General features: G+C 43.6%; 1 protein-coding gene across 1 annotated transcript in view; it reads right to left on the bottom strand.

Moving 5' to 3' along the window:
• Positions 1-4,008: 4,008 nt before the first annotated feature.
• The window catches only part of LOC108800515 (class I histocompatibility antigen, F10 alpha chain-like), a 28,740-nt gene continuing 6,492 nt past the window's right edge, over positions 4,009-26,256 (bottom strand). The window contains exons 5-7 of the mRNA XM_018572505.1: positions 24,775-24,875; positions 5,817-5,976; positions 4,009-4,070 (exon numbers count right to left, since the gene is read on the bottom strand). Coding sequence (XP_018428007.1) covers positions 4,009-4,070; positions 5,817-5,976; positions 24,775-24,875 — 323 coding nt within the window. The remainder of the gene's footprint in view (positions 4,071-5,816; positions 5,977-24,774; positions 24,876-26,256) is intronic.

Genomic DNA, 26,256 nt, shown 5'->3' with positions numbered 1-26,256 from the left:
CTCCATCTTGGAGCACATGTAGCAAAAGATAAATTGGGTGCAGGTTCACCAGGAGGCAGCCCAACCTCCTTAAAGGCACAGGGACACATAAGGGACCCCTCACTTGGTTTGCTCCCTTAAAGAAGCTGGTACACAATGTGGTAGACCACCACCAAAGATTAATTATTCACAATGCTCTGTAGGGTCTCACCAGAGCTCTGTAGGGTCTCACGAGGGCTATGTGGGGTCTAACCAGCTTGGTTAAACCCCACAGAGCTCTGGTGAGATACCACAGGGCCCTGGGCTCTGAGGTGTCTCACCAGCCTGGTTAGACCCCACCGAGCCCTGGTGAGACCCCAAAGAGCCCTGGTGAGACCCCAGCACTTTCAGGCAGCACTTTCCTGACAATCACTATGGAAGATGTACTATAAGATTCTTGTGTCAAAACTCTGGTACTAGTATTGTCCAGTGAAGGATCAATTAGACTTCACATAGAGTATGCCACCTTAAGAGGGTTGAGTATTTCAAAAATGGGTAACATTTACAAAAAGGAGGGTTAGTGTTTAGAGGGTTATATAAGTGCAAGGTTTAGTGTTTGAACAAGGCAAAGAAATAAAGCACTGCTCCTCCAAAGCCTCAGCAGGCGAAAGACAGCCTGGGGCTCATCAGCAGGGGTGTTTCCTCGTTCCAACCAAACATGCCCATGACTCAGCCCAGGACAGGGTGAAACATGTCAGAGGGGACTTTTAATAAACAGATTCAGAGTAGAACGGCATGCAGCTGAATTATTTCTTTACTATATACCTGTTATTGTTAGAGTTACAGAGAGTTAGTGTTAAAGACAAATTCCAGGAAAACATTTTTATAAGCTCTTGCAGTGGGGCCAGGGCCGTCTTTAATATTAAGTGGGCCCTGGGCAAGATTTTGCTGATGGGCCCCGGCTACCCACCCACCCCCTTCACCTGCCCCCCCACTCCCCAAACCAGACCCCCATATCCACCTACATCACCTTCCCCCGAAACTAAAAAATAAAAACAATATATGTATATGTGTAAATAGGTATATAGATATACTGTATATACAGGTCAATGCACTAATGCAATAAACTCAGGACTATGCAACACAATAAGGCCTCGTTCACACCAGACACGGTGCATTCCTGCCTGATTCTGGCCAGAAGGCACTGCATTGCGGCCGGCTCACTATGCTGTGGGGCAGGAGGGCACGTGGTGGTCCTTAGAAGTGAATGCTGCAAGCACTATTTTGTTCGGACCAGACCGCAGGCATTGATGTGTCTTGCATTCCCGTGTGGCCAATCGCATTGCGGCCAGAGGGCGTGGCTACGGTGCCATTCATTTCAATGGACCGCCACGCCTCCTCCTGCCCCACATGTACTGGTACATTTGTTCTAAACTACTTGTTAAATCATACCATAACATTTAAATTAAAATTCTTATTGTATGATTTATCGAGTAGTATAGAACAAATGTACCAATAGGTGGTTACATTAGTAAAATCAGTATTGCATTTACATTGCATGTCCCCAAACAATAGCTGCATGGTGCATTACATTTTCAACATATGCCTCTATATATAATGTAAATATACATATGCAATACCGATTTTACTAATATGACCACCTCTTGGTACATTTGTTCTATAATACTTGATAAATCATACAAGACTTATAATTTAAATCTTATGGCATGATTTACATGTAGTACAGAACATGGATATATTAGTAAAATCTGTATTACAATTACACAGCATATCATCAAACACATGGACTGAATCTACTTTGCAGGAAGTGTTTAGTGAAATGCCTGTAAATGCAACACAAGCCAGGTTGTTCCTCCCCAGTCCTGCTCCCAGACAGTACATGTACTGAAAGTGCTAAGATGTACTGTCCATGTACAGCTAAAGACATAAATGCAAATACAGATAATGAATGTTAACAGGTTTTTTTCTTCTCAGAATTACCTTTAAAGTTGTACTGTCTGGCTGTACCCTCCCCCTCCTTCTCCTCTGTGCCTGTCGGATCTCTGTGACAGGCATCGCGGGGGGAGATTACAGCAGGAGACATGCACGGACGGCCGGCTGGTCTCTTCACACAGGCTGGCTGCTACAGAGGATGAACGGCCGTACTCTCTCCCTACTTGCGCTGCTGCAGCTCTTTCTCTGTCTGCTGCTCGGGGCAAAAAGGGCAGCTGTTGTGGGCCCCTGTAAATTATAGGGCCCAGGGCAGCTGCCCCTTTTGACCTGCGGTAAAGACGGCCCTGAGTGGGGCTACTCCCACAAGATATTTTCAGCTGATCGAGAAATGCCAGCTGAAAGGGAACCGACAGCCCCACACACTGCACGAATTTCAGCCGGTACAATAAAAAATGTCTGGGATTCAGCCAGTGTATGGGCATCTTTAAATTGACCAAAACTGTCATTTAAAGATCTACCTAAGCTATCCAATCAATCAGTATCCAATCAGACAGACCCTTGCAATAAACATAGTTGCTGATAGATCTAAAAGAGGATGTACAATCAGATTGTAAGGTCTATGGTGAGCTATATACATTATAACACAGGCCCTCCACCAGCACACCATATACCTGACACTATACTCACCACAAAGAAAAAAGAGAAAGTTCGGACTTTTAAGGTACTCCAAAGATTACACAAAGTGTCCTTTTTTATATAAAATGTAACAATTGTTTATTTAAACATATCTAAAAATACATAGATGTTGTTTTACAAAAAGAAAAAGATTATCTAAAAAAGACCAAAAAATGTAGCTGCATCCTCCCACAATTTTAACATTACAATACTTTTTACAGTTTGCTGGGTATCAGCTTCCTTATTGTGTTGTAGTCCAGTGGGAGGATGACGCATTTCTACACGTTTCACGGAGATCGGCTTCTTCAGGAAAAGGCTACTACTTTCTATAAAACGTTTATATATTAAAGAACTATACTCACCAGAATGGACTCCTATGACAGCCATAGAGATCAGTGTGATCAGACGGAGCTCCATTTCCTCCTATATGATATACAACGCAGACCCCGAACACTGCTGTCACCTCTTCTATGTCTTCTACACCTACTGACACTCTGCACAGGGGAGGGGGAGATACTCTGTACTCAGGATGCTGCTGATTGGGTGAATTTTAGCTTCTAATAGGAAGATTCATACATGATCATCAGTTGCAGCAGGAAAAACGAGAAATAGAAATAAGCAAGAAAGTGAAAGTGAAATGCTGAGATATTTTAGAAATAATTGGACTGACTAGGCGGGTCCAGAGAATTCCATGTTATTTAGCAACCATTTTGTTGCTTCAGAAAATAATAGTTATGTTTACCAACACAAGCTTGTATCAGTTCAACTCCATCCAAAACCTTTAAAGGCATATTTTTTTTTCATAATCAAGTTTTATTCATTTTCAAGAGGTATACAGACATACAACAAAATAAACATGGTAAACAAAAAAAAGGGCCGCTGTTTATAACTATACCAAACTCTACCATATCACAGATCATCACCCAGAGTGTGAGAATGCTCCAAGGGTACGCACAGGCCGAGGCTTGGTAATGAAGGTGTATATGGTAGCAAATAGAATATAACTTATAATGACAGCTCCCTTCCCGGGGACTCCATCTCTATTACAGACTTGTAATAGAGAGCAGCGCTATAACCCGAAAACAAAGATCTGGTAGGTGGAAGAAATCTAAGAAGGAGGGGAAAGGAATAGGGGAAGGGAAAAAAAGAGAAGAGCCCAGGGAAAGCAAAGGAATGACGAAGAAACAAGGTGAAACGTGGCTGTACAGAAGGGAAAAGGAAGAACATGCGGAAAGAAAAGGCACAAGAGGTGGGAGAGATGGGGCATCAACCAAGCTACAGTATTAATTCCAATCTTCCAAAGGTGCAATCCATACTGGTTGGCTGCAAAATTATATATAAGCTCATGTCAGAGCCCTGTAATCCTCCGAGTCAAGAAACATCAGCCTTGGCCTTCATGGTGCCTTAAAAACGGTATGGCGGTCAGAACGTTGAGCTATTAGCTCCTCTGACCTCATCAGCGAACACATCTCCACAGACCGTTCCTGAATTGAGGGGGTAGTTGTCGAGTTCCAGTATCTAGGAATCAAAGCTCTCGCAGCATTGATAGAGAAAAGCGGAGCAGAGATTTTTTTATGCTAGAGATGGAGCCCGGGAGTATAGACAATAGGGCCACCTGAGGGGTCAGGATAATATTCACGGCTGCCACTTTAGAGTAAACATGCGAGACCGCTTGCCAAATCGGGTCAATCAATGGGAATCCCTGCCACACATGCATCATAGTGCCAACAGCAGTCTGGCATCTCCAGCAGAGGTCAGAATTTGCAGAGTTGAGTTGATGGAGCCTGACTGGGGAGCGGTACCAGCGCGATAGAAGCTTAAAATTACACTCCTGTACCGAAGAGGCCATGTATGGGTAAGGCATAAACATTTGGCTCGATCAGCGTCTGAAATAGTCACATCTAGCTCCTTTTCCAAGGCTGAAAAATAATACAGAGAGTGTTGGTGATCAGAGGAGAGCAAAAGGCTATACAGAAGAGTAAGGGCATATTTTTTAAAGCAGTGAATGTGACATTCACCAAACATTTGCTGCAGGTGAATCAGTCAAGGCAATTTAGAAAACATGCACAAAGATACATCTGCCCTGAATGTTTGGTGAATGTCATACTCGCTGCTCCATGAATAAACACCTTAGTGTTGCTTAGATTAGAGTTGGAATTGGTGTTGGACGGTTTGTTGGGTTTTATATCCTCTCTGTATTCTGATTGAGAAAATAAATAATTGAGTGTAATTTCACCAACGGGGTCACAGACAACAATAAAAACTACAAGCAAAAAAACTGACTAAATGGGACTTTTACCGTCCTTGTAATGCGGTTTATGACATGAGAAACTGAGCGCATTAGTTACATATTCATGATATCATGGAAGCATTTCCAACACTACATGAAAGTCTAATGTCAGGGATGATTGGGTGCGTGAGTTTTAACCCCTGGAGCTCTTTAGAGGTGTCTGGTATGTCCAGGATTCAAGGGATTACAAAAAGCTGACGGCTGCAGCAATAAAGGTAAGTGGAAAAAAAAATAATATAAATATTTTTTTTTAAATGTAATTTAAATTAAATAAAATATAAAAAAAGTAAAAGCACCACTGTCACACACACACACACACATTTAAGTGTGTATGTAAACAACGATTGTCCAACACATGTTGGGTGTCACCTGCACGCCGGAGTGAAAGAAACAATTTTATGTCCCCCGTTTATAGTTATCTTTAAATTAATGAGCAGTAGTGGCTTTTCAAGCAATGAAAAATTGAAAGAGTTTTACCCCATGTGTGGCGCTCGACAGAGGTGGGGGAAACAAAAGGAAGACCGGCGGTACTAGGTGGGTACCCCGGTTGCGACTGGAGCATGGAAAGTTAGGAAAATTTTATGGAGGGGGGGGTGGGGTTAGTTCTGCAGGTGTGCGGCTTCTGCTGTGTTCGGACCGGGGTGTCCAACAAGTGTGCTGTAGGAAAACAAAAATTGGAGACGGAAGCGCCACTACCTGGCGCAATAAATGTGGTAGAGCAGGGTGTGAGCGTTAATGATGTACTCACCTATGGCTGGGTGAGCATTCGCTTGTAGCAGTCGGGGTGAGGTGGAGCGGATGGAGTGGAGCAGTAGTGGAAACGGCCCCTCTTATGCTGGGTGGTGTGGTAGTTGAACCAGGTGGAGCAAGTGGAGACACAAAAGCAAGGAGGTGAGGTATAAAGTGGTGAGTGAAGAAGGGGTGGACTTCTGAAACTAACCGTGGAGATAATGAAGAACGGTTCTCAGCGACGAAGGTGCGGCCAGCGTTGTGCCTGGGTGGAGGGCCGTGGGGTGATCCTCTGGGTGGCTGGTGACGCAAGTGTACTGTAGGAAGCCTCCGGTGGCAGGCGCTTGGGAGCGGTGGAGCGATGTGTTGTCCTGGAAGGGGGACTGGAGGACAGTGGAGCCGCCGGGGTGACACAGTACACAGCAGCAGCGGAGAAGGACTCACAGCCTCAGCGTGGGTGATATGTACTCTTAAGCCCTGCACTCTGTGTGTTACATTCTCCTGAGCACTGCATTCTGTGACTTATGCACTCCTCATGCCTGCGCTAAATGTGTTTTGAATCCTGCATTCTGTGGAGGTTTTTCACTAGTGAGCTTAGGCTGATCCTTCGGCTCTCTTCTGCCGCTGGAGCCCTTCGGTTCAGTGGAACCGAAGGGCTGCTGTACGAGCTATTCACAATACAGCCGAAGGCAGCCGAGCAGCTCAGCTGAGCCGAAGGCATATGCTTTGGCTCTACTGAGCCATAGTGACTAGAGATGGAAAGTTCGGATCTTTCAAATGAATCGGGTTCATTTGGATCAGTTCATTTAAAAAAAACAATTCATGAATCGAATCTTCGGTTCACTTGCTGAGACGGCTGACAAGTGAACCGAAGCTCAGGAGCTGTCTGACCCTTCATAAAAGATCCGAATAAGAAGACTCTGATTCAGAGAAGGGGGGCAGCTCCTGGGGATCTGTGCCTTGGCTCAGAGAGGTCACACATTTGGTTTTATGTCAGACCAGCCATTGTATCACATCAGCCAAAGTAGTCACTTCTGGTGACGCGCGGTCAGGTGTGACAGTAAAAAGCGTGTTATTGCGCATGCGCTCCACATTCTAATGAGCTGATTTCACATTGGTCAGATTTGTCTCTAGTCTTTAGAGCGCAATAACGATTGGATTTACTACCACGGGTACTGCGCCCATGGTACTAAAATCCTATCATTATTCCAGCCCATGAGCTGTAAAGACTATGGACAAATCTGACTACCAATGTGACATCACCTCATCAGAATGCGGAGCGCATGCGCAGGAACACGCTTTTTTACAGCTTTTTAATGTCAGCTGATCGTGCGTCACCAGAAGTGATGAAATTGGCTGATGTGATACAATGGCTGGTCTGACATAAAACCAAACTTGTGACCTCTCTGAGCCAAGACACTGATCACTAGAACGATCCCCAGGAGCTGCCCCTCTTCTCTGAATCAGAGCCTTCTGATTCAGATCTTTTATGAAGAGTCAGACAGCTCCTGAGCTTCTCCTTGTCAGCCGACTCAGCAACTGAACAAGTGAATCGAAGAGCCGATTCATTTGAAGATCCAATTCATTTGAAGATCCAAACTTCCCATCTGACTCCCGAGTATTAGGGCTCAGTCACACTAGATGCAGTGCGCTGCAAGCAATATTTTGATTGCACCGCACAGGATCAGACCGCAGGCACAATGTGCCTTGCGATCCCGTGCGGCGGATCGCATCACTTGAATGCCCCGCCACGCCACCTCCTGCCCCACTAAAAAGTGAGCCGGCCACAATGTGAGGCAGTGCGTTCTGGGCCGGAATGCACTGCATCTAGTGTGACTGAGCCCTAAGACTCCATGTACTGTGAGTCAGAGCTGTTAGAGGGCTGTAGCTAGCTCACAGATGTGATTGGTTGCAGGGAGGGGGTGGGCGGGGCTGGCAGGAGCTGAGCTCTCTGATTGGTTGCAGGGAGGGGGTGGGCGGGGCTGGCAGAAGCTGAGCTCTGCTCTAGAATCATATTACAAGAGCCGCTCTCCTATTCATTTTACACTGATCAAACGGATCAGCTCACTCAGAGGAGTCGACTCATTCAGTTCACTGAAGAGAATCGATTCAAAAGAACGATCCGTTCAGGAACTGGACATCACCAGCAGTGACAGCCAAAGCGGGGTGAAAGGCCTGCCGAAGGCCGGCTGTTCGCCCCACAAATGACAGCTGGGTAGAGTCAGCTGTGATCTCATGGCTGGGTCCGTCCAGTTGTAATGACCTGGGGACGCTGATCTGTCATTAAACAACAACAACTGGGCAGAGCCGGCCCTGACCTGCTTATTCATTGGCCGGGACCTGCTAGAAGACTCCAGTAGGTGCCAACCAATAGGAAACAGTTGGGCGGAGCTAGCTGTCACCGCTAGCTCTGCCCAACTGTGTTTTTTTTTCTTTTATTTAAAATATTTTTTTTTAATCTTCCTATTTTTTTTAAAGTTTTTTTTTCTTTTAACATTCTTTGCTCTTATTTTCTATTCTGCTTGGTACCACGGAGGTACCAAGCAGAATAGCCGAACTAAATGCCTCCGAGGCTATTCACTCACTGCCGTTCAGCCCCTATGAGAATGGATGGGGGCGAAAGGCAACGAGTCAGCTGCCGGAGCTTTGGCTCAGCTGATCCAGATGTTTTAATGGCTGAGTCAAAGTCCTTCTGCACTTCGGTTCAGCCGAACATACAGAGCATGTTCAGCTGACCGAAGGCAGCCGATGTATGGCTGATTTCAGCCGATGGAGGGGTAAAATCAGCCGTACTGAGCCGCAGTAATTAGCCGTTGGTTCTTTGTTCGGTTCACTTCACTTCGGCTGGGTTATTTACTCGCCTGCCTTCGCCAGCTTTTTGAATAACCCCCTGTGTGTTATGCACTCCTGAGCCAGGCACTCCCTGCAGTCCACACACCTAAACCCTGCACTCTGAGCATTACACACTCCTGAGCTTTGAATTCTAAACTTAAAAAAGGAGTAGCATTAGCAATGGCTGCGACTGCTTTTTAGAGTTTTTTCAAAACAGCCAGACATGGCATAAGGCAGCAGTCACAGGCAGCGCCTGAACCACATGATTGCTGACTATATCAGGTTGAAGCAGTGGCTTGGGGGGGCGGAAAAAAAATGTCTGCCCCGGGCGCCCATAACTCTGGTTACGCCACTGGGTTGAAGACTAATGCAGACACTCTCAGAGGTGAGAACCCTATGGGCCTATTGATTGTCTAGAACAGGGTAGCCAACCAGTGGTCCTCCAACTGTGGTGGAACTACAGATCCCATGAGGCATTGCAACATTCTCACAGCCACAGACATGACTCCCGGAGAGAGATGCATCATGGGAGTTGTAGTTTCACCACAGCTGGAGGACCACTGGTTGGCTACCCCTAGTCTAGAATGGACCACTGGCCAGAGCTTGCACAGTATGGGCTGGACTTTCTGGTCTGTCTTGCAACCAGTGTGGTGCCTAAACAGATTTTCAGTGCAGCAGGAGATTCTGTTTTGGAAAGGCAAATTCATCTCTCCCATGCGGAGAAGCTCACTCTTAATCAGTCATTGATTACCAAAAACTTCAAAGCCCCAGCTGTTGATGCTACAGACCAAATGTTTAAAAGTAGTATTAAATTCTCAATATTTTTTTAATAATAAATCTAGATCAAACAAATACACATCACCCAGCAAAGTAATTATATACAGTTTTGTCCAAGCACTTACAGTCATCATGTTTCTGAACAGCTCCAACTTTCTCAGCTCGGCTTCTCTGAACATCCTGTCCAGCACAAGATCACAAAGGACAGAGCAGTCTCCAGAAGCTGTCCATCTACCGGCTTGGAGGAAGGAGAAGGGAAGAGAGGGGAACAGGCAGCAGGGGAGTGAATTGCCCTGCTGTGTTTGTGGAGTTACACACAGCTTACTAGCACACACAAGGGTGGCTCCATAGGGCCTTGCAAGGGAAAAGAGACGTCCCCTAAAACAGGATGCTCAGGAGACTAACTGATTCTGCAGGTAGCTAAAGTTTTTAACCATCAAGGAGAAACATCCATTGTAAGTAGGGATGTCCCGATACCGATGCTAGTACCGGTATCGGGGCCGATACAGGGCATTTTCAGGAGTACTTGTACTCCTGAAAATGCCCCGATGCCTAGATCAGTAACCGGCCGTTTAAATTTTTGTAACTATCTTCGGCCATTGACCCCCGTAGCCCCTCCCCCGGAATACCTCTCCACCAAACGAGGCTCCCTCTCCGCTCTGACCTCTCCGGAAGTGTGACAGCATGGCGGGGTAAGTGTTGTGTGGACAGTCTCTTCTCCCTGCTGGTGCTGGCTGCAGAGCTCTGTATCATTTTCACAGACTGCTGTAGCCAGCACGAGAAGGGAGAAGAGACTGCAGCTGTGAAATCCCCCGCTGCCCCCCTCCCCCCTGTATCTTAGCTGCTGCTGCTCCTCCGTGTCCCGTCCTTTTCAACTTTATGAATCGGTTTCTTTTTGGTGATATATCTCAGTGTGAGATGCCCGTGCTCCTTGCTGCACAGCAGTTTTCACTCTCATTGTAAGAAGAGAATGTCCATTCAGTGTGCTCACTGGGGAGAGAAGAGAAGCTGTAAATCTTCCCTTCTCACAGAACGGACATTCTATTCTTTCATTGAGAGGGGAAACTTCTGTGTGGGTCTGGTGAGAGCATTATTAAACACATAAGGAGCATGGACATCTTACACTGAGATATACAACCAAAAGCAAACAGTTTCATCAAGTGGAAAAATAATGGACACTTGTAACAATAGCCAGCCTGCTATTGGCTATTGCAATTTAAAATATCCAATAGCAGGCTGGCTATTGTTACAAGTGTCCATTATTTTTCCACTTGATGAAACTGTTTGCTTTTGGTTGTATATCTCAGTGTAACATGTCCCAGCCACTACCTGCTGTATTTACATTCAGTAAAGTAGAAAGGTGACACTAGAGGACTAAAAGACCCCTAATGTCACCTTAAAGAGAACCTGTCACCTCCAATGCATGCAGCACTGGTGAGAAATTGCCCTAAAATCATTAGTCTGTATTGTTTTAGAAAATATGTCACATGTCCCTTTAAGAAAAAGTATCGGTAATTGGTATCGGCAAGTACATGAGGGACAGTACTTGTACTTGGTCTTGAAAAAGTGGTATCGGGACATCCCTAATTGTAAGTGATTTAATCATCATTTGAAATAGCTAAAAACCTGTCATCTAGCACCCTCCCCCCCCCCCCAAAAAAAAAAAAAGATACCTGCCACCATTACCAGATCCTGCCTGGTGTATTACAGTGCTCTGCCACTGTATAGGCAGCACACAATGTTTCCACAGCTTGGCGATATTTCTAATGTTTGTTGTATTTGTGGCTATAGCCTCTCAGATAATACATTCTAATATTTATTTCAAGACTAAACCTGCCTTGTCTCTCCCACTCATGTTGTGGCCTGACCAAGCTGCTTACATACTGCCCAGCCACTGTACAATATTTGTGGCTATTGTCTCTCAGGTAATGTACTCTAATGCTTATTTCAAAGTAAAATCTGCCTCATCTCTTTCTCTTAATTTGTTGGCCTAACCAATACTGTGCAGACACTATACAATGTTTGCAGCTATTGTTCATCAGATAATAAGCTTGAATTTCTATTCTAAGATAAAACCTGCCTCTCCTCTCTCTCTTACATTGCGACCTAATCAAGTTGCTCACATACAGTCCAGCCGCTAAAAAATATTGTCTCCCAGATTATACATTTATTTTTCTTTCAAGATAAAATCTGCCTTTTCTCTCTCTCTGTTTGCTGCCTATCCAAGTGCTTGTGTTCTATCCTGATGCAGGCTAATTTCAACCACATAACTGAAATCTATATCCGTAGTATCTTTGACTAATTTGGGGATATAAGGATGGGGGGGGCAAGTCAGGAATGTGGGGTTGTGGTTTTGAATTGTTTTTCTGGATTTTGCACTGACATTTTAAGGCAATGCAGTGCGGTACTGCATAAAAAAAGTAGCTAAAAGAACTATACCATTAAACTGGACAATTTGTATGAAGCTGAGGGCTTTAGATTTAACTTTCCTATAGCTTATAGATCTGTTGTACCTGCTATATCCATTGCTCAATTCCAGTCTACCACTGCTTACTACGAAAAAAATGGCGCAGCCAAAACTTCTTTAAAAAGGACTTTCTTGAAGATGGAAATGAATCAGATTGGGGCACTGTTGCTGTATATCAGCCAAGCTATACAGGTGAAACTGGATGCACCTTTTCACAATATTCTCATTTTCTGAGATTGTGGATTTGGGGTTTTCATGAGCTGTAAGCCATAATCATCACAATTATGACAAATCACGGCTTGAACTATCTTGCTTTGCATGTAATGAGTCTATCTCATATATTAGTTTCACCTTTTAAGTTGCATTAGTGAAATAAATGAACTTTTGCACAATATTCTAATTATTCGCGTTTCACCTGTATGTAAACGTTAAAAAAATCAATCACACATCCAAAAGATGGGATGTTAAAATTTGATCTCGTTGACACTGACTCTGAAGATTGCTCTGTTCCGTAACACCACATACACCGTAATGGCTTCAAACCTATCATTTAAAGCAGTGGTTCTCAACCTGTGTAACCTCAGGACCCACATTTGTCCTCAGGTCCTCAGGAAGTCACGACCCAAGTCGCACTGCAATGGAACGCACAGCAGTGTGAGCGGCTGTGCTGTGACGGAGCTCCATCCATATGTGCATTGCCTGCGCAGCTCACATGTGCGCCTTGTAGAGGCGCCGGGAACCAGAATGTGATGTCACTCCCAGTCCAGGCACCTCTACAGGACACGTGAGGGAGCTTTAACCTCTTGATTACCACCAAAAGAAAGCTCTATCTGTCCCCAAAAAAGGGTATAAAATTCATTTCAGTACAGCGCTGCATGACGGAATAAATGTCAGTCGAAGTACCGCAGCGCTGAATACTAAAAAATGGCCGCCACAGGAAGGGGTGTAACACCGCGGATGTCAACTGGTTAAGCAATGCACATATGGAGGGAGCTCCTTCGCAGCCATACCCCCCAGCCCACCCCACCTCAAGTCAACACTCAGCACCGGGCAGCATATTTTATGGGGCTGCTTGGTGTAAGAATGGACAGTGCTGCGCTAGGGAGGGGGCTGAGGAGCCTCTCACCTAGAAAAGTGGAAGGCATGCAGCGACCCACTGAACACGGAGTCGCGACCCACTTTTGCGTCAGGACCCACCAGTTGAGAACCAAGGATTTAAAGGATTGCTTTTTTTTCCCATGTCACCCTTGAACTCACATTAAAAGGACTCTCTTCCCATTGTACAGTATTTTTTTTTTTTTAATGTTTTGATAAATGTCTCGCATAGCAGTGCCCAGTTCCCTATGGCCTTTTTTGAAAACAGCTTGCCCATTAGCCTTAAAAATGAACAGACTTTAGTGTCAAGATTCGCCGCCCCCCAAATAAAATTCAATGAAGTTCACAGACTGGAGGGGATATTAGAAATATAGGGCGGCAAAGGGCTGCAAACTCAGTGCCCTTTATTGTATATTCCCCCCCCAGTAAGTCATCTCCACTTGGATCAACAGTCATAAACTACAGATTACAATTTGCCTTCCTATTGCCCAGCACGCCACATTTTATATTTCTGCAAATGTATCTAACACTGTGTCTAGATTCAACACTGTGTCCCTTTTTTTCCCCACTTTACACAACTGCCACTATTCCTCTTCCCCTATTAGTCTAGCCTTTTTCTACGTATTGTATCTCTTATAGTCCTCCAAAGCTCCTTTTTTACTGTTCACACTGTCATAACATTTTACCACTGCTATCTCACCCCTATCTACACAAATTATCTACTGTATATAGTTGTGTTTATTTGACTAATCCCTATCCATATCAGTACATTTTACGGGTTTAAACCTTCAGTCCCAACATTCCTGTTTATTTTCCACAGCCCTATTTCATCCTCAGTTTAGGATCTGTAGTGTATTTCTTCCCGATTTGGTCACAAATTGTTGTTCAGTGTCAGTTTTATCCTCTTTTTGCTAGCACCTTGTTTGTAGAGATGGTTGTAGTACCCTTAATTTTCCACTAGATGTCTCTCTTCACCAATAGTATCGGAGTAAATGTGGGTGGAATTGGTAGTTAGCTTAGAGTTGGATTTTGGCCCATGTGGGAAATACAGGGCCGCATCAGGAAAAATGTATACTCCCACACTTTTGGTGTTTCTCTTCGGGGAGACACCGTTGTTCTTCACCTTTTAGAGGGCTAGGCAGGGTAACTGGACACGCGGTAATAGAGTATTTCTTCCTATGGACACAGGTCTTACATGGACTTACACGGTCTGTGAGCTGGGTGGGGTGCCGAGGTGGTAGACGGACGAGGGAAGGGCCGGATAATGCGCGGGCTGTCGCCATCCTTCTCTCATTCTGTGAGCTCTTCCAGGTCGCTGGCAGATTGTCGCAAGAACCCCCAGAGTGCCTCCCAGTCTACAGGCTTGTCAGTACGGCTGTAAACCACAACATGCACACAAATGAACTTATCTAAGCTGCCACCACCCACAGCTTACAGGCTTGTGGGGAACATTTTCCTGGACACTCCTAGTCTGTATACTCTGCGCTAAAGCAGACTGGCACACAGGCTTCACAGACCACACACACAGCTGTCACTAGAACTTACAGGTTAGCTAAACCGGGCACAATTACCTCTACAGCAGTGGTTCTCAACCTTTCTAGGGCCGGGACCCCTTGGTAACATTTGCCAAGTTGTGGTGACCCCCAACGGTAAAATTTAGGAATGACGTGGCTGCTGCAGCGACATCTGGGGAGGGAACTGACACTGCTGCGCTAGGAGAGGGCTGAGGAGGACTCTCACCTAGCACAGCAGAAATCACACAGCGACCCACAGGTTGAGAACCACTGGTGTATGCCGTCAGAATAAAAAAACAAAAAAAACACCCTAGGAATGCATAGCTAGATTCCTATTGGTTATTTCACTTTGCAATAGCCAATAGCAAACTAGCTATTGCACCCGCCCCCTGATGGAGAACATCAGGTCCCCACTCTGCTGATTGGCAGCAGCAGAGGGCGGGTGCAATAGCTAGTTTGCTATTGGCAATTTTTTTTCATTTTCTGACTTACGGCGGCCTACGGCCCCCAATGTCAGAGAAAAAAGGTTTACTCTGCTCGGGAGAAAGTGTTTCTCTCCCAGGCGGCCGGTAGCCGCTATCTAATAGCGGGAGACTCCCGGGCGACCCCTGGCAAATCGTCATTCGACCCCCGAAGGGGTCCCGACCCACAGGTTGAGAACCGCTGCTCTAGAGCTAGCGCCTCCACTCACAGTCTCCTGCATTACCGCTGGCCACCACCGAGGGAGACTAACCCAATGTAAGCTGGCTGGACGGAAAAAACACACGCAGGCACACGCAAATCACGCATACAATCTGGTGTACTCTAAGGCCAGGTTCACACCATTTTCCTGACCAGATCTAGAATGCGTTGCATTGCATTTTGCCACGTTTTTGCCATGTTCCGGAGTGTGGGTTTCTTTTTTTTAGCTTATAATGGGCTTTCAGCTGCAGTCTAGTGTGTTTGTATGTATTTAAGATGCGTTTCCATACAATCCAGACCATAAAAAATTAGATAAGCAGTATTTTTTTTTGCCTGGTCCGGAACAGAATGCGCTGGCGTGAACAGAGAAATACCATAGGGATATATTGGGATGCTTTTCTGGTCCAGGAACCAAATATTCTGGTCTGGACTTGATCCGGACATGGTGTGAACAAGCCCCAATGGTTGTGTGGCAGCCTAAGCAGTTTCCTCATGCCCACTTTGATTCCCCAAGCTATCCTCTCAGCTAGAACCTTGGTGTACCCACTTTTTCCACTGCTGGCTCTCAAAATACCTGAACAATCTGATTGGATGCCGGCATTGTTCAAGTATTTTGAGAGCCAGCGGGGCCGACTAGCAAGATACTGAAGCTTGGCCCAGTGGGAGGTTCCTCCATCCACACAGTTTAGTGCAGATGGAGGAATTTGTTACACTTTTTCCATCTGACCGTAGAAAATCTGCAGATAATCTATAGGTGTATGGCCAGCTTAACTACACGCCCAGGGCTTGGTCTGCGCGATTCCTCCATCATGATCAGAGATTCAGCATGCATTTATCTTCAAGGAGTATGTCCCCTCCTTTTTGAATATACACCAGAATGAACTTTCATTCCTACTGGTCCAGAGCTACCCCAAATCTACCAATACCATAAAACTGAATGAGAGGGAGCACATCCCCCCGCTCTGTTTGTTCTGATCAGATGGGGCAGTTTTGAGTTTCAATTAGAAGTCAGACTTCAAAGCAAACAAGACTAACTGTGTGTGTACTTTAGAAAACTATGACTATAACAAGAAAGTTATAATTTAGCTTGTATTAAAGTGACATTAAACCCTCAGATTCTTTAACATAAAACAATACTGTAATGTGCGCCTTACTGTAATCCATGGTAGTTTCCCTTCTCTTTGCTGCTCTTCCTTTTAAATCCTCATCTCTTCTGATGCTGGGGGAAAACTTTCATTTTGTAGCTGACTGCCCCTTCTCTGGAATGTTACATGGTGTCTGTGTGCGCGCTCCAGACCTGAGCCAGGACTACAGGATGACGTCCTCCCGACATCCACATCCTCCCCACGTTAGATTGGCAACCGCTGCTGCCTGCATCCTGGCTCAGGTCAGGAGCGCGCACACAGACACACTGACATATTTCCATTTCATGGTTTCACTGCTCATGTGTCTGAAGCTTTATATAAAGCCAAAACTTTTTGTTTTCACTTTGGGTAGAGTAAGGAATGGTTAAAACACCTACAAGCTTACTTTCTCTGCCCATTGGGATGATATCCCTTCAAGTCCTGCAGCCACAGCAGGGAGTGAAAGGATATCTCAGCATTTTGATGCCGCTTAGCCCCCTTCATAGTGTACAGCAAATGCAGGCTATACAGAGCATTACATGTCCCCGCTGGTCGGAATGGGGCTTAAATCTACATTGAGCACATATGCATATTTGACAAACTACTAAAAGATAAATATTCATATTTTATTGTCACAGAAGTTAACCCCTTAATGACGGAGGCAATTGTCCAAGTTCTCAACGTAAACACAACATAGAACTTGAGCTATATGTCTGTTCAACCCTAATTTACCTCTTTCACATTAAGTGCACCCACACTTATTATATATTGTTTTTTAAAGGACAAATAGAGCTTTCGTTTGACATCAAATATTTATAAATGAACAGTAATTATATGTGTATAAAATCTAACCAATTATGAGAAATGCAGACATTTTTATTTTTTTGGTAATCAGCAATGAAGGGGTTCATTTTTTTAATTTATTTTTTATTATAACTTTTCCTTCGAACTTTGACACTTTGTTTCATTTTCTATTTCTCTCCCCTCAGATCACACTGAGAAGAAATAAACAGAACAGTGTAACAAACAGTGTAACAGCCAATGATTGTAAACATTGGCTGTTACTTTGTATCACTCCTGATTGCAGTGACAAGCAGTCGCAGGACTGAGCTGGCAGACAAGTCCCCACATGGATCCCAGTTGGTAAGTATAAGCAGGAGGGGACGGAGGAGCTCAGCTGTTAGACCCGTTCACACTGAGCGGTTTGTCGCGCATTTCAGCTCCAAAATCGCCTAAATTTCAGCTCAATGTCGCTCTATGTCGTTCGTCCAATGCATTTCAATGGAGCTGTTCACATCTCACAGCTCAATGTCGCCTGTAGCTCGTCGCTCGAACATGACCTATTTTTCGTTGGATGTCACGCGATTTGGCCCCATATACTTCAATGTTGTATCTTAATGTAGTGTGACATTGTCGCGCTACGTCACGCTACAGAAGTGTTACTTTTGCACAGCAATATCGAAGGATGGAATGATGTCACATCAATCTAGCTCAGCTGAAAATCGTGCTTTTTGTCATGTCGCTCAGTGTGAATGGGGTCTTAGGGTGTTCTATGCCATCCTTAAGGCGTTAAAGCATAGGCTTTCCAGGACAGCATGGAACGGCCTAATGGCGCAAACAGGTTAAAATGTTCTCCTAAAATATAAAACAATGTATAACACAATGAGAGTATCATATTGTCGACATGGATTTAGGATGTGGTCACACATACTGTAAAGGTTTGATACTTTTTCTCTGATCCCTATTGTTTTCCAGTCCTTGGTGACTATTCTTCAAAATCTTGTATGTACAGTAATTAAGTGGAGGGGTAAAGGTGTCACACATTTCACAGATCAGCATTCGCTTCTTCAGACACTGTGACCCAGACGTATGTCCATTTCCTTGAGATGTCCAAAGTCAAAGACAATCGTACATCAATCTCGTCTCCCATCCTGTTCCAATGTACTCACAGTCAGACCCGTGTGGCTGGGTGTAAGAAATTAATGTGGAATGAGGATGATCCCCCCAACCTGGCAGGCTGAGCCGAACTCTTGGTGAATCAAACCCGATTAGATTTGTCCATCACTACCTTCCATCTAGAAGAATCCTCCTCATCAATACACACCCGATAATTAATAATACCTCTCACTGCAAAATAATAGGGATCGGACAATATGGGGTTGATTAAACACCATTATATTATTTAATACTAAAGGAAAATAGGCTGTTCCCTTTGCATGGAGAATTTTCCCTTAGCTTGGTGAATGAGGTGAAGCTCTGCTGACTTCCATCATCCAATCATGTGCAAGCAAAAACACTTTTTATTATCTTTTCATAAATTTTCACCAGATTCACTAAGCTAAGGTGGAAATTCCCTTGCAAAGTGAACAGTAGACATGTGCGATTCGTTTCGTTCCGAATCGAAATTTGGACGACATTTCGGAGATTCGGATGTATCCGAATTCCGAATTACAGATATAACGAATGCAAACGAATCCGAATTTCCGATTTGGTTTTTTTGGACGAAATTTCGTTGCAGCAAAGTGACATTTGAGAACAAAAAAACTTTTTTTTCCCTCTTAAATGTCACTTTGCTGCAACGAACAAACGAAAACGAAACGAACATTCGTACGGATTTCCACTAACGAATTTCGTCCGAATTCCGAAACGAATTGACTTTCCGACCCGAATTCGAAAAACAAAATAAAGCAAAATCCAAATCAAAACGAAACTAAACAAATTTTTTACTGGTGCACATGTCTAGTGAACGGCCTATTTTGCTTTAGTAAATCAACCCCTATGTATTAGAGGGGTCTCCGTTTTGTGTCACCATAATCTATATCCATGTCCAACTTATGTGAATCTTTTTGTGTTGGGAATTATTTAATATATTAGGATAGAATTTTATCTTTTGTGACAGTAAAATATGGATATTATGACATTTTAGCAGTTTGTCAACCATACATATGTGCTGAGTGCTGATTTAAGGTGGCTCAAAAGTCCCAATAGGGATTGATGGCATATGCATATTAATAATAGGGATGGTGACACCTTTATGTGATTAAATATAAAACATACCTAGTATAATATCCAATTTTGCTTTAACAAGATAAAGGAATGGCCTGCATGTCAATATCCTCAGTGATAAAATTATCATAGATGTTTCCACACTCACTCTACTGTATTTAAAATACATTCACTAATGTCTTACCTTTATCCTAAACAGAACATTTATTTGTTTAAAATAAGGAACTAACAATTATATTTTATTTCCTCAGTGAGCTTCATTGAAATTCCCACCAACATTGCACAGTAATTTATATCAAATAATAAAAAAAAAGTAAAAGTCGGTTTTAAAAAGTACGAAGATTAAAATATTGCATTTTAACTTCTTGTACCTACAGAAAGCATGTTACAGCACAAATATGGAAACCATTTTGCTTTACTGCTGGGGGCAATTCATTTTTAGTCTTGTAGTATAATTTGGGGGTGTGCTTACACCAGGGGCGTGCTTAAAATGCGCTTAGAAGTCCCAGACATAAAATCCCTTAATTCTACAGATAAAGTCCCTGCATGACAGTGTTAAAGTCTAGTAATTGTTACAGAAACAGATAGTCTGTGAGACAGACATGGTAGTAATAACTTCCATTTTCATAACCTTGTCTCCAGTTGGCTCTTATAGCAGTCACACTGTGTGTCTAAAATTAACTGAGCTGTCCAACGGGCACCTGAGTTTGACTCCTCTGCCCAGCACACACTGTAATGTAATAGGCCTGGTCAGACATTCCCTTCTCCCCCGCTCTGGTCTGACACGCCCCTTTCTTCCTCAGCACTACACATGTGCATAAGGACATTTATGGGGAGGGGTGTGGCCATTACTTATCTCTGCTGCCACAGAGCACTAGAGCGGGAGGGCATAGAATGAAAAGAAAAGTACAGAAAGAAAAGTACTTAAGGCATTCAAAATGTATTAAAACATAAAATTTGTTGGTCATATGATCAGGACCGTCAGACTTCAATTGCTCTCTAAGTCCATTAGGTGTGGGCCACTCTACATATATCTGTGATTTGGGGTTTATGTTTATACAGCAAGTCTACAATATGAAATAATTTGTCTATACAATTATTTGAGACACCCAGGGAGATATTCTTTGTACTCTGGAGACAACAGCGTATGTTGATGAAACACACAGTATTCTTTATGGAATGTTTTACTAATTATTTTTATACATGATCTTCAATAAATGTATATTTTTTATACAAAGATTTCAATCGGCTGTGGTCTGGCATCTGAAAAGCTCCAATTCAAAACATACATTTGTCTTCTGCTATTTCATGGGGGTGCGGGGCCAGTTTGCTCAGTGGTTCAATGGCAAGTTTTTGCACACATTTTTAAAAAATAACTGGTGGGGGGTTCCTCTTAATATTTAAACCTGACCCTTATCCTGACCCTTACCATGGTCATATTTGGTCATCATCACCCAGGATCTCTGGCTGGTTTGTTTACATACGGAAGCTGGAACTGGACATGGATCTGTCATTTTGTGGTGGGTATGTGATGGGTAAGCATTATCGAGTGGCTGATTGTCATGTCAACGGGTCAGCACTATTGGGTGTTAGGTCATCATGACTGACAAGGATCTACATTGTTGGATTACACGATTGGCATTGAAATTACATAAAAATAATTTGTTAATTTTTTTTTAACATTTGGTAAAAGGGTAAAGAAATGTCCTCCATTGATGTATATCTCCATCAATCATAATGACCATGTTTCATCACTGCCATGACAACTTGCCACCTAACAATGCTGCCCTGCTCCTACTATTTCAAATGACAGATCTCTGGCCTTCTAATGTTTGTACATAAACCTGCCGGGGACCCTGAGTGATGTCATTAACCAAATATGATCATATGACCATATTTGGGCAATGATGTCACCCATGATTCCCGGCTGTTATTTTACGACAGTAGCATTACCCCCTCTAATGACAGAACCCGGCCTCTGTTTTATAACAAACCAGTCAGTTTCAAAAGGTTAAACTGTACTGCCTCATAACTTCACATTCGTCTTAACGGCATCCCCCCCAAACATGTTTTTTGATTATTTTTATTATAGCCCATTAAGCACCATTAAAAGATCCTCTCCCTGCTGAACAAAATCCGCTCCAAAAAGGGTCCTGCTGTAGCGACACACGACCCGCGACAGCAGGACCCTTTGCCCCATTGAGAAGCATTGGAGAGCGATATCGCGCGGGAATTCCCGTGCGATAAATCGCTCAATGTGAACGGGGCCTTACAAAGCACCAGAAGTAAATAATAACATTTGACTCCCATAGACTTCGATGAGGTTTGGCGCTACAATCACGGTTCATTACCTTCCCGCCAGGTTTGTTGATGGTTCATTGAACTGAACATTGCCTGGTTCACTTATTCCTAATAACTATTATGGCCGAATGTATTTTCAATTATATACAGTACACACATAAAGTCATCTATACATTATCTGCCATTCCAGGTCATTGACCTCTAGAAGATGTCCTGCTGATAGCATAGTGCTCATATTTGGTTGTGTGTGGATTTTTTTTAAAATTCCATTGACTGTGGAGAACAGAATTATCCGGGTTCTACAGTTCATGGTTATACCATTCATAATAAATTATTTGTAAAACTGTTTTTATGGAATCAGATGTATGACGGGACAAACTGAGTGTGTATAGAAAAAGAGCCCTATCTTATAATGTGTCTTCAGTGGTGTCATCACATAATACTGCATCCTGGACATTCAGGCTTCTGGGTTGTTGGAGTCAGAATTGGTTTCTGAAGCTGTAAAAGAGTGAAGCTATTAGTCCATATTCCACTATGTACAGCACAGACATAGATCAGCCTCCTCACACAATGTGCTTTCCCTCCATACAGGCGTCTGTACAGAGAGTGGACAATGGGGAGCTGCTGGGTTGTGTCTACTGGTATCATTAAACATAGATATAATATTACTTGTACAACATAACTAGATTATCTGTAGGACTTCTCATCTCCAGACACAAACTACACCCTATAATGACACAGGGGAACGGGGCAGGATGGGATACTTACTCCTGGCACTGTTGTAGAAAAGTGTCCTTTTCTGTAATAAAAAATAAAAAATGGATAAAACCAGTAACAGGAGAACAACTAAATAGAAGCACTAAAAAAAAACTAATCACAGAAAAGATGGAAAACATAACAATGTGTAAAGTGTAATATATCACCAGATGTTTTCTAAAGACTAATCCTTCACATTAAAAAAAAAAGACAAAAACACAAAGCTTTAGCTGCATAGTGCAACTTTTTTTAAACAAATGTAAGAATTAATATTCATGTTTCAAAGGAATTCGGATCCGAAATTCGTTAACGGAATTTCGTATTTCGGATATAATTCGGAAACTGCAATTCGGATTTCGGATGCTTCCGAATTTACGAATTCGTACGAATTTCGATTCGTAACGAATCGCACATGTCTAATTTTTACCCGGTGACTTCAGGGGAAATAAGTCTAATATTTCACAGGCCTTACTGGAACAGGAGTGCAGAATAAGATCTCGGATTGCCATAGTCATGACTGCAGTTGGCAGCTTAATTCTTGCATAGCATGGAAGGCAATGGACATTCAAGGTTGTCAAGCCACCAGAACAGCGAAGGCAGGGTGACAAAAGACTGACATGGTGTTAACTATCCTTTGAAAGTAGCAGAAAGGATTCCACCAAGAGAAATCTACAGCAGATTGAAGATTGGAGTTGTGGCTCCTGTTAGGTCTGTAGCATGTTGGGTGCAATCAGGGGGCACAAGTCCCAAAACTCCAACTTCCCTCTCAACCATGGAATTTTCAGACTTTCTTCATCCTAGCACCTAGGTCTCTGAACTCCTGTTTAAGGACACTCCAATTTCCTCCTATTTTGTCATTGGTGCCGATGTGCACCAGGGGTCGTGCCCAACCCCATCTAGTAATCAGTCAATTCGTTGAATGTGTCGCAATGTGTCGAACACGAGCCCCCGGCAGGCAGCACACTGTTCGACGCTCACGGTTCCGATGACAGATTACCCTGTCAGTCCGCCTGATGATGACAGTGGTAGGGCTAGGCCTGTGGAGGGGACTCTTCCTAAGAAACAAGGGGACACAGTAAGTGGGTTGGGTGCAACCAGAAGCTGTGGAGTTCCAGTAATATTTTACTTGTTACAAGGACTGTGTACACTCATGCTGCTACTTCACCCACACAGGGCAAAGTGACAACGCTTCTGGAAAGGGATACCCTTCAGCCTCCATAGTCACCATACAAGCGCTCGCCTCCTCCACAGTCATCCACAACGTCCAGCACTCCTGGGTATGCAGGAGTATGTAACTTCCCTGTGACAGTATTAGGGTCTAGCAGCCAGTCACATGAGAGGGGGTCTGATGTCACCAAAACCATACATTTCAGTGCCAACTGCGGAGGAGCTAGGAGCAGAGAGGGAGCCCTGGAAAGGTGAGTATAGAGGGACAGTGCAGAGGCACTGTCAACTTATTATCCCTTCTCGACTTATTGTTCCTTCTTCTTTAACTTTACAATTAATAACTATTTGCCAGGAAGAGTCAATAAGACTATAAAATCAGACTGGACTGAATCCTTGGCTGGTTTTCTCAGCTGCTTAACAGAGAGGAGACCAAACCTTTCCTCAGCTCAGCCTCCCACTCAAGTTTGAGTTAGCCCAGGTAATGCCAGAAGTCCTGATGTTGCTAAGGACAGAATGAGACCTCAGCAAGCCCAACATCCTGAGAATGAGGGAGAGGAAAAGAATTTACACCAGTGTTGGTCCCGTTCTCATCAGTTCCTAAATTTCATTGTATGCATCAGCTAAGTGTAAATCCATTCACACCAGTACTAAGTGGTAAGGTTATGTGCATTGGTGTGCTATGGTGCCATTGGTGCCATTGGTGCCATATTGTAAAAGACAACCCAATGCGCCTTAAATACGCATGTGCAGTGTAGCATACCACAGCACAAGGCATGGTTTACTGTTCGTCACACTGGGCTGCAATAAAATACACTCTGATTTAATTGTTACATGCATTGGTTATATTTATTTTTTTTGCACTTATTGGTATTGCTATTATATAGGGGGATAACAACCCCCTATATAATAGCAAAGGCACACCGACAGGTCCTCTTTATGGAGATACGAGATATGTGCCCGCGAATGAGCACATATAGGCGATCGGCGGGCTATGGACCCGCTGATCGCCTATATGTGAAACACCCGGTAACGGGTGTGTGCATTGATCGGGTCTTTTCTGCCCGTGCGTGCCCGCCAGGGGGCGCGCGCGAGCAGAAAAAAATTGCCGTCTGGAGACGGCAACCCGCAGATGCTGCAGTGCCGTCCGTCCGTTTTTTTACTACGGGCGGACGGCAAGAGGTTAATGCACCGCAACATGTGGCAAAGCACAACAATGGATGCACTGCAGTGCACAGAATTGTGGTGTGAATGAACCTTACAGAAGGTGTGTGCACATAGGGAAACCTGCAAGAAGGCTCCAGTAAGTAGTCTCTGATCAGCCCTAGTGTAGTTATTTGGGCCTGCTGTATATACAAGATGTACCTATGTACCTTGTGCATGTAAATTATCTTATAAAACCAACATTTGTTACAAAAAATAAAGATGTAATCCTCAAAGTCTGACACTTACCTGTACACAGAGTCTTAAAATAACAGACACAGCAACACAAATAAGACAGCCGGCAGCAGCAACAACAACAATCAAACCAGTTGGAAGCCCAACCTTGGGTTCTGAGAGAGAAATAAAAGAAAATCATGAGATGTTGGTAACGCTGAAGAAGCAAGCGATCAAAAACACCGGTATTGACTCCAGAGAGAGAGAGAGAGAGAGAGACATTGGGGTTTATATATAAACAATTCCCTCCTCCCTGAGAAAACCTGTGAACTTTCATTTTGTGTGAATAATGGCAAAAACAAACATTTATAACATATTTTCATTTTAGGTCACATGTTTTGTGATGTAATACTGCATTATGGCCACTAGATGGGGACAATGAACCTATGTAACAAGTATGTATTCCCTGGCCACCGTGGCTTGGGAAGAAGCTGATCAATCATTGTACCCGCCCTCTGCTGCAGTTCCCCTTCAGGTCCATCAGCAGACGGTGGGTACAATGCTAGTACAATGCCCGGGAGAGTTTTTTCTAACAGTGTTCGGCTCACTTGACTTCAGATCAGTCATTCACTCGGCTGCCCTCGGCAGCTTCGTGAATAGACCCCTAAGTGTATAAAATAAAAAAAGTTTTAAATAATGAAAAAATAAAAAAACCTAAAACATTTTTTAAAGCCCTCCCACCCTTCTATACATGAATGTATAAGCATGTGCCTAGAGTGGCTACGTATTTAAACAGTGATCACACTACACAAGTTGGGTATCAGCACGCACACCAGAGTAAGACCGATATTTCTACGGTGATTATTCATGGATAACTCTAAACTGATCAAGGCTTTTAAAGTGTCTCCCTACAGACTATTTTGGGTGCCAAAGATTGTTCTTGTTTAACGGACGGACACAATTTTAAAACTTGACATGTTTAGCATCAATTTGCTTGACAAAACTTCATATTATATATTATTAAAAAAAGGGTAAAATATTGGGTTTGTGTCCATTAAAATTAACTTTAGGGATTTTTTTACTGAAAATTTGTGTTTGATAAACAGTTGAGCTAATATTATGTGACATAAAAAACTCTAACCTCCTCCACCATTTTATTCTCCAGAGTCTCTGCTTTCAAAGAATATATAATTCTTGGGGTTATGTGGGGGAGGGGGGTAACTAATCTTTATCCCTGAGAACCCTAAAGCCCTAACACAGGCAACAGGGATAAAATGTCGGAAATTAACCAGGGTGGGACCTGCGTCCCCAATGAAATTCTGAAGAACAAAAAATTGGGGGGACTAAGTTGGCCATTGGGTTGTCCTAAAGCAGTCTCAGACAAGGAATGACTTTCACACCTCACGGTCAACTGAAAGGACCTTCAGGTATGACAGATAGGCAATGTCTTGGGGAAAGCAATGATGTAGTTCAGGTGACTCCTAACTGCTCTTACTACAACCAGAGATCGAAGAACAACCTTCTTTCCATGGGAAGGAGACAGGCCAAAAAAAAAAA

This window comes from Nanorana parkeri, unplaced genomic scaffold, assembly GCF_000935625.1.
Source record: "Nanorana parkeri isolate BGI_ZX_2015 unplaced genomic scaffold, ASM93562v1 scaffold2052, whole genome shotgun sequence".
Classification (NCBI taxonomy): domain Eukaryota; kingdom Metazoa; phylum Chordata; class Amphibia; order Anura; family Dicroglossidae; genus Nanorana; species Nanorana parkeri.
Note: the sequence above shows the minus strand (reverse complement) of the source record. Positions and strands in the feature narration are given on the sequence as shown.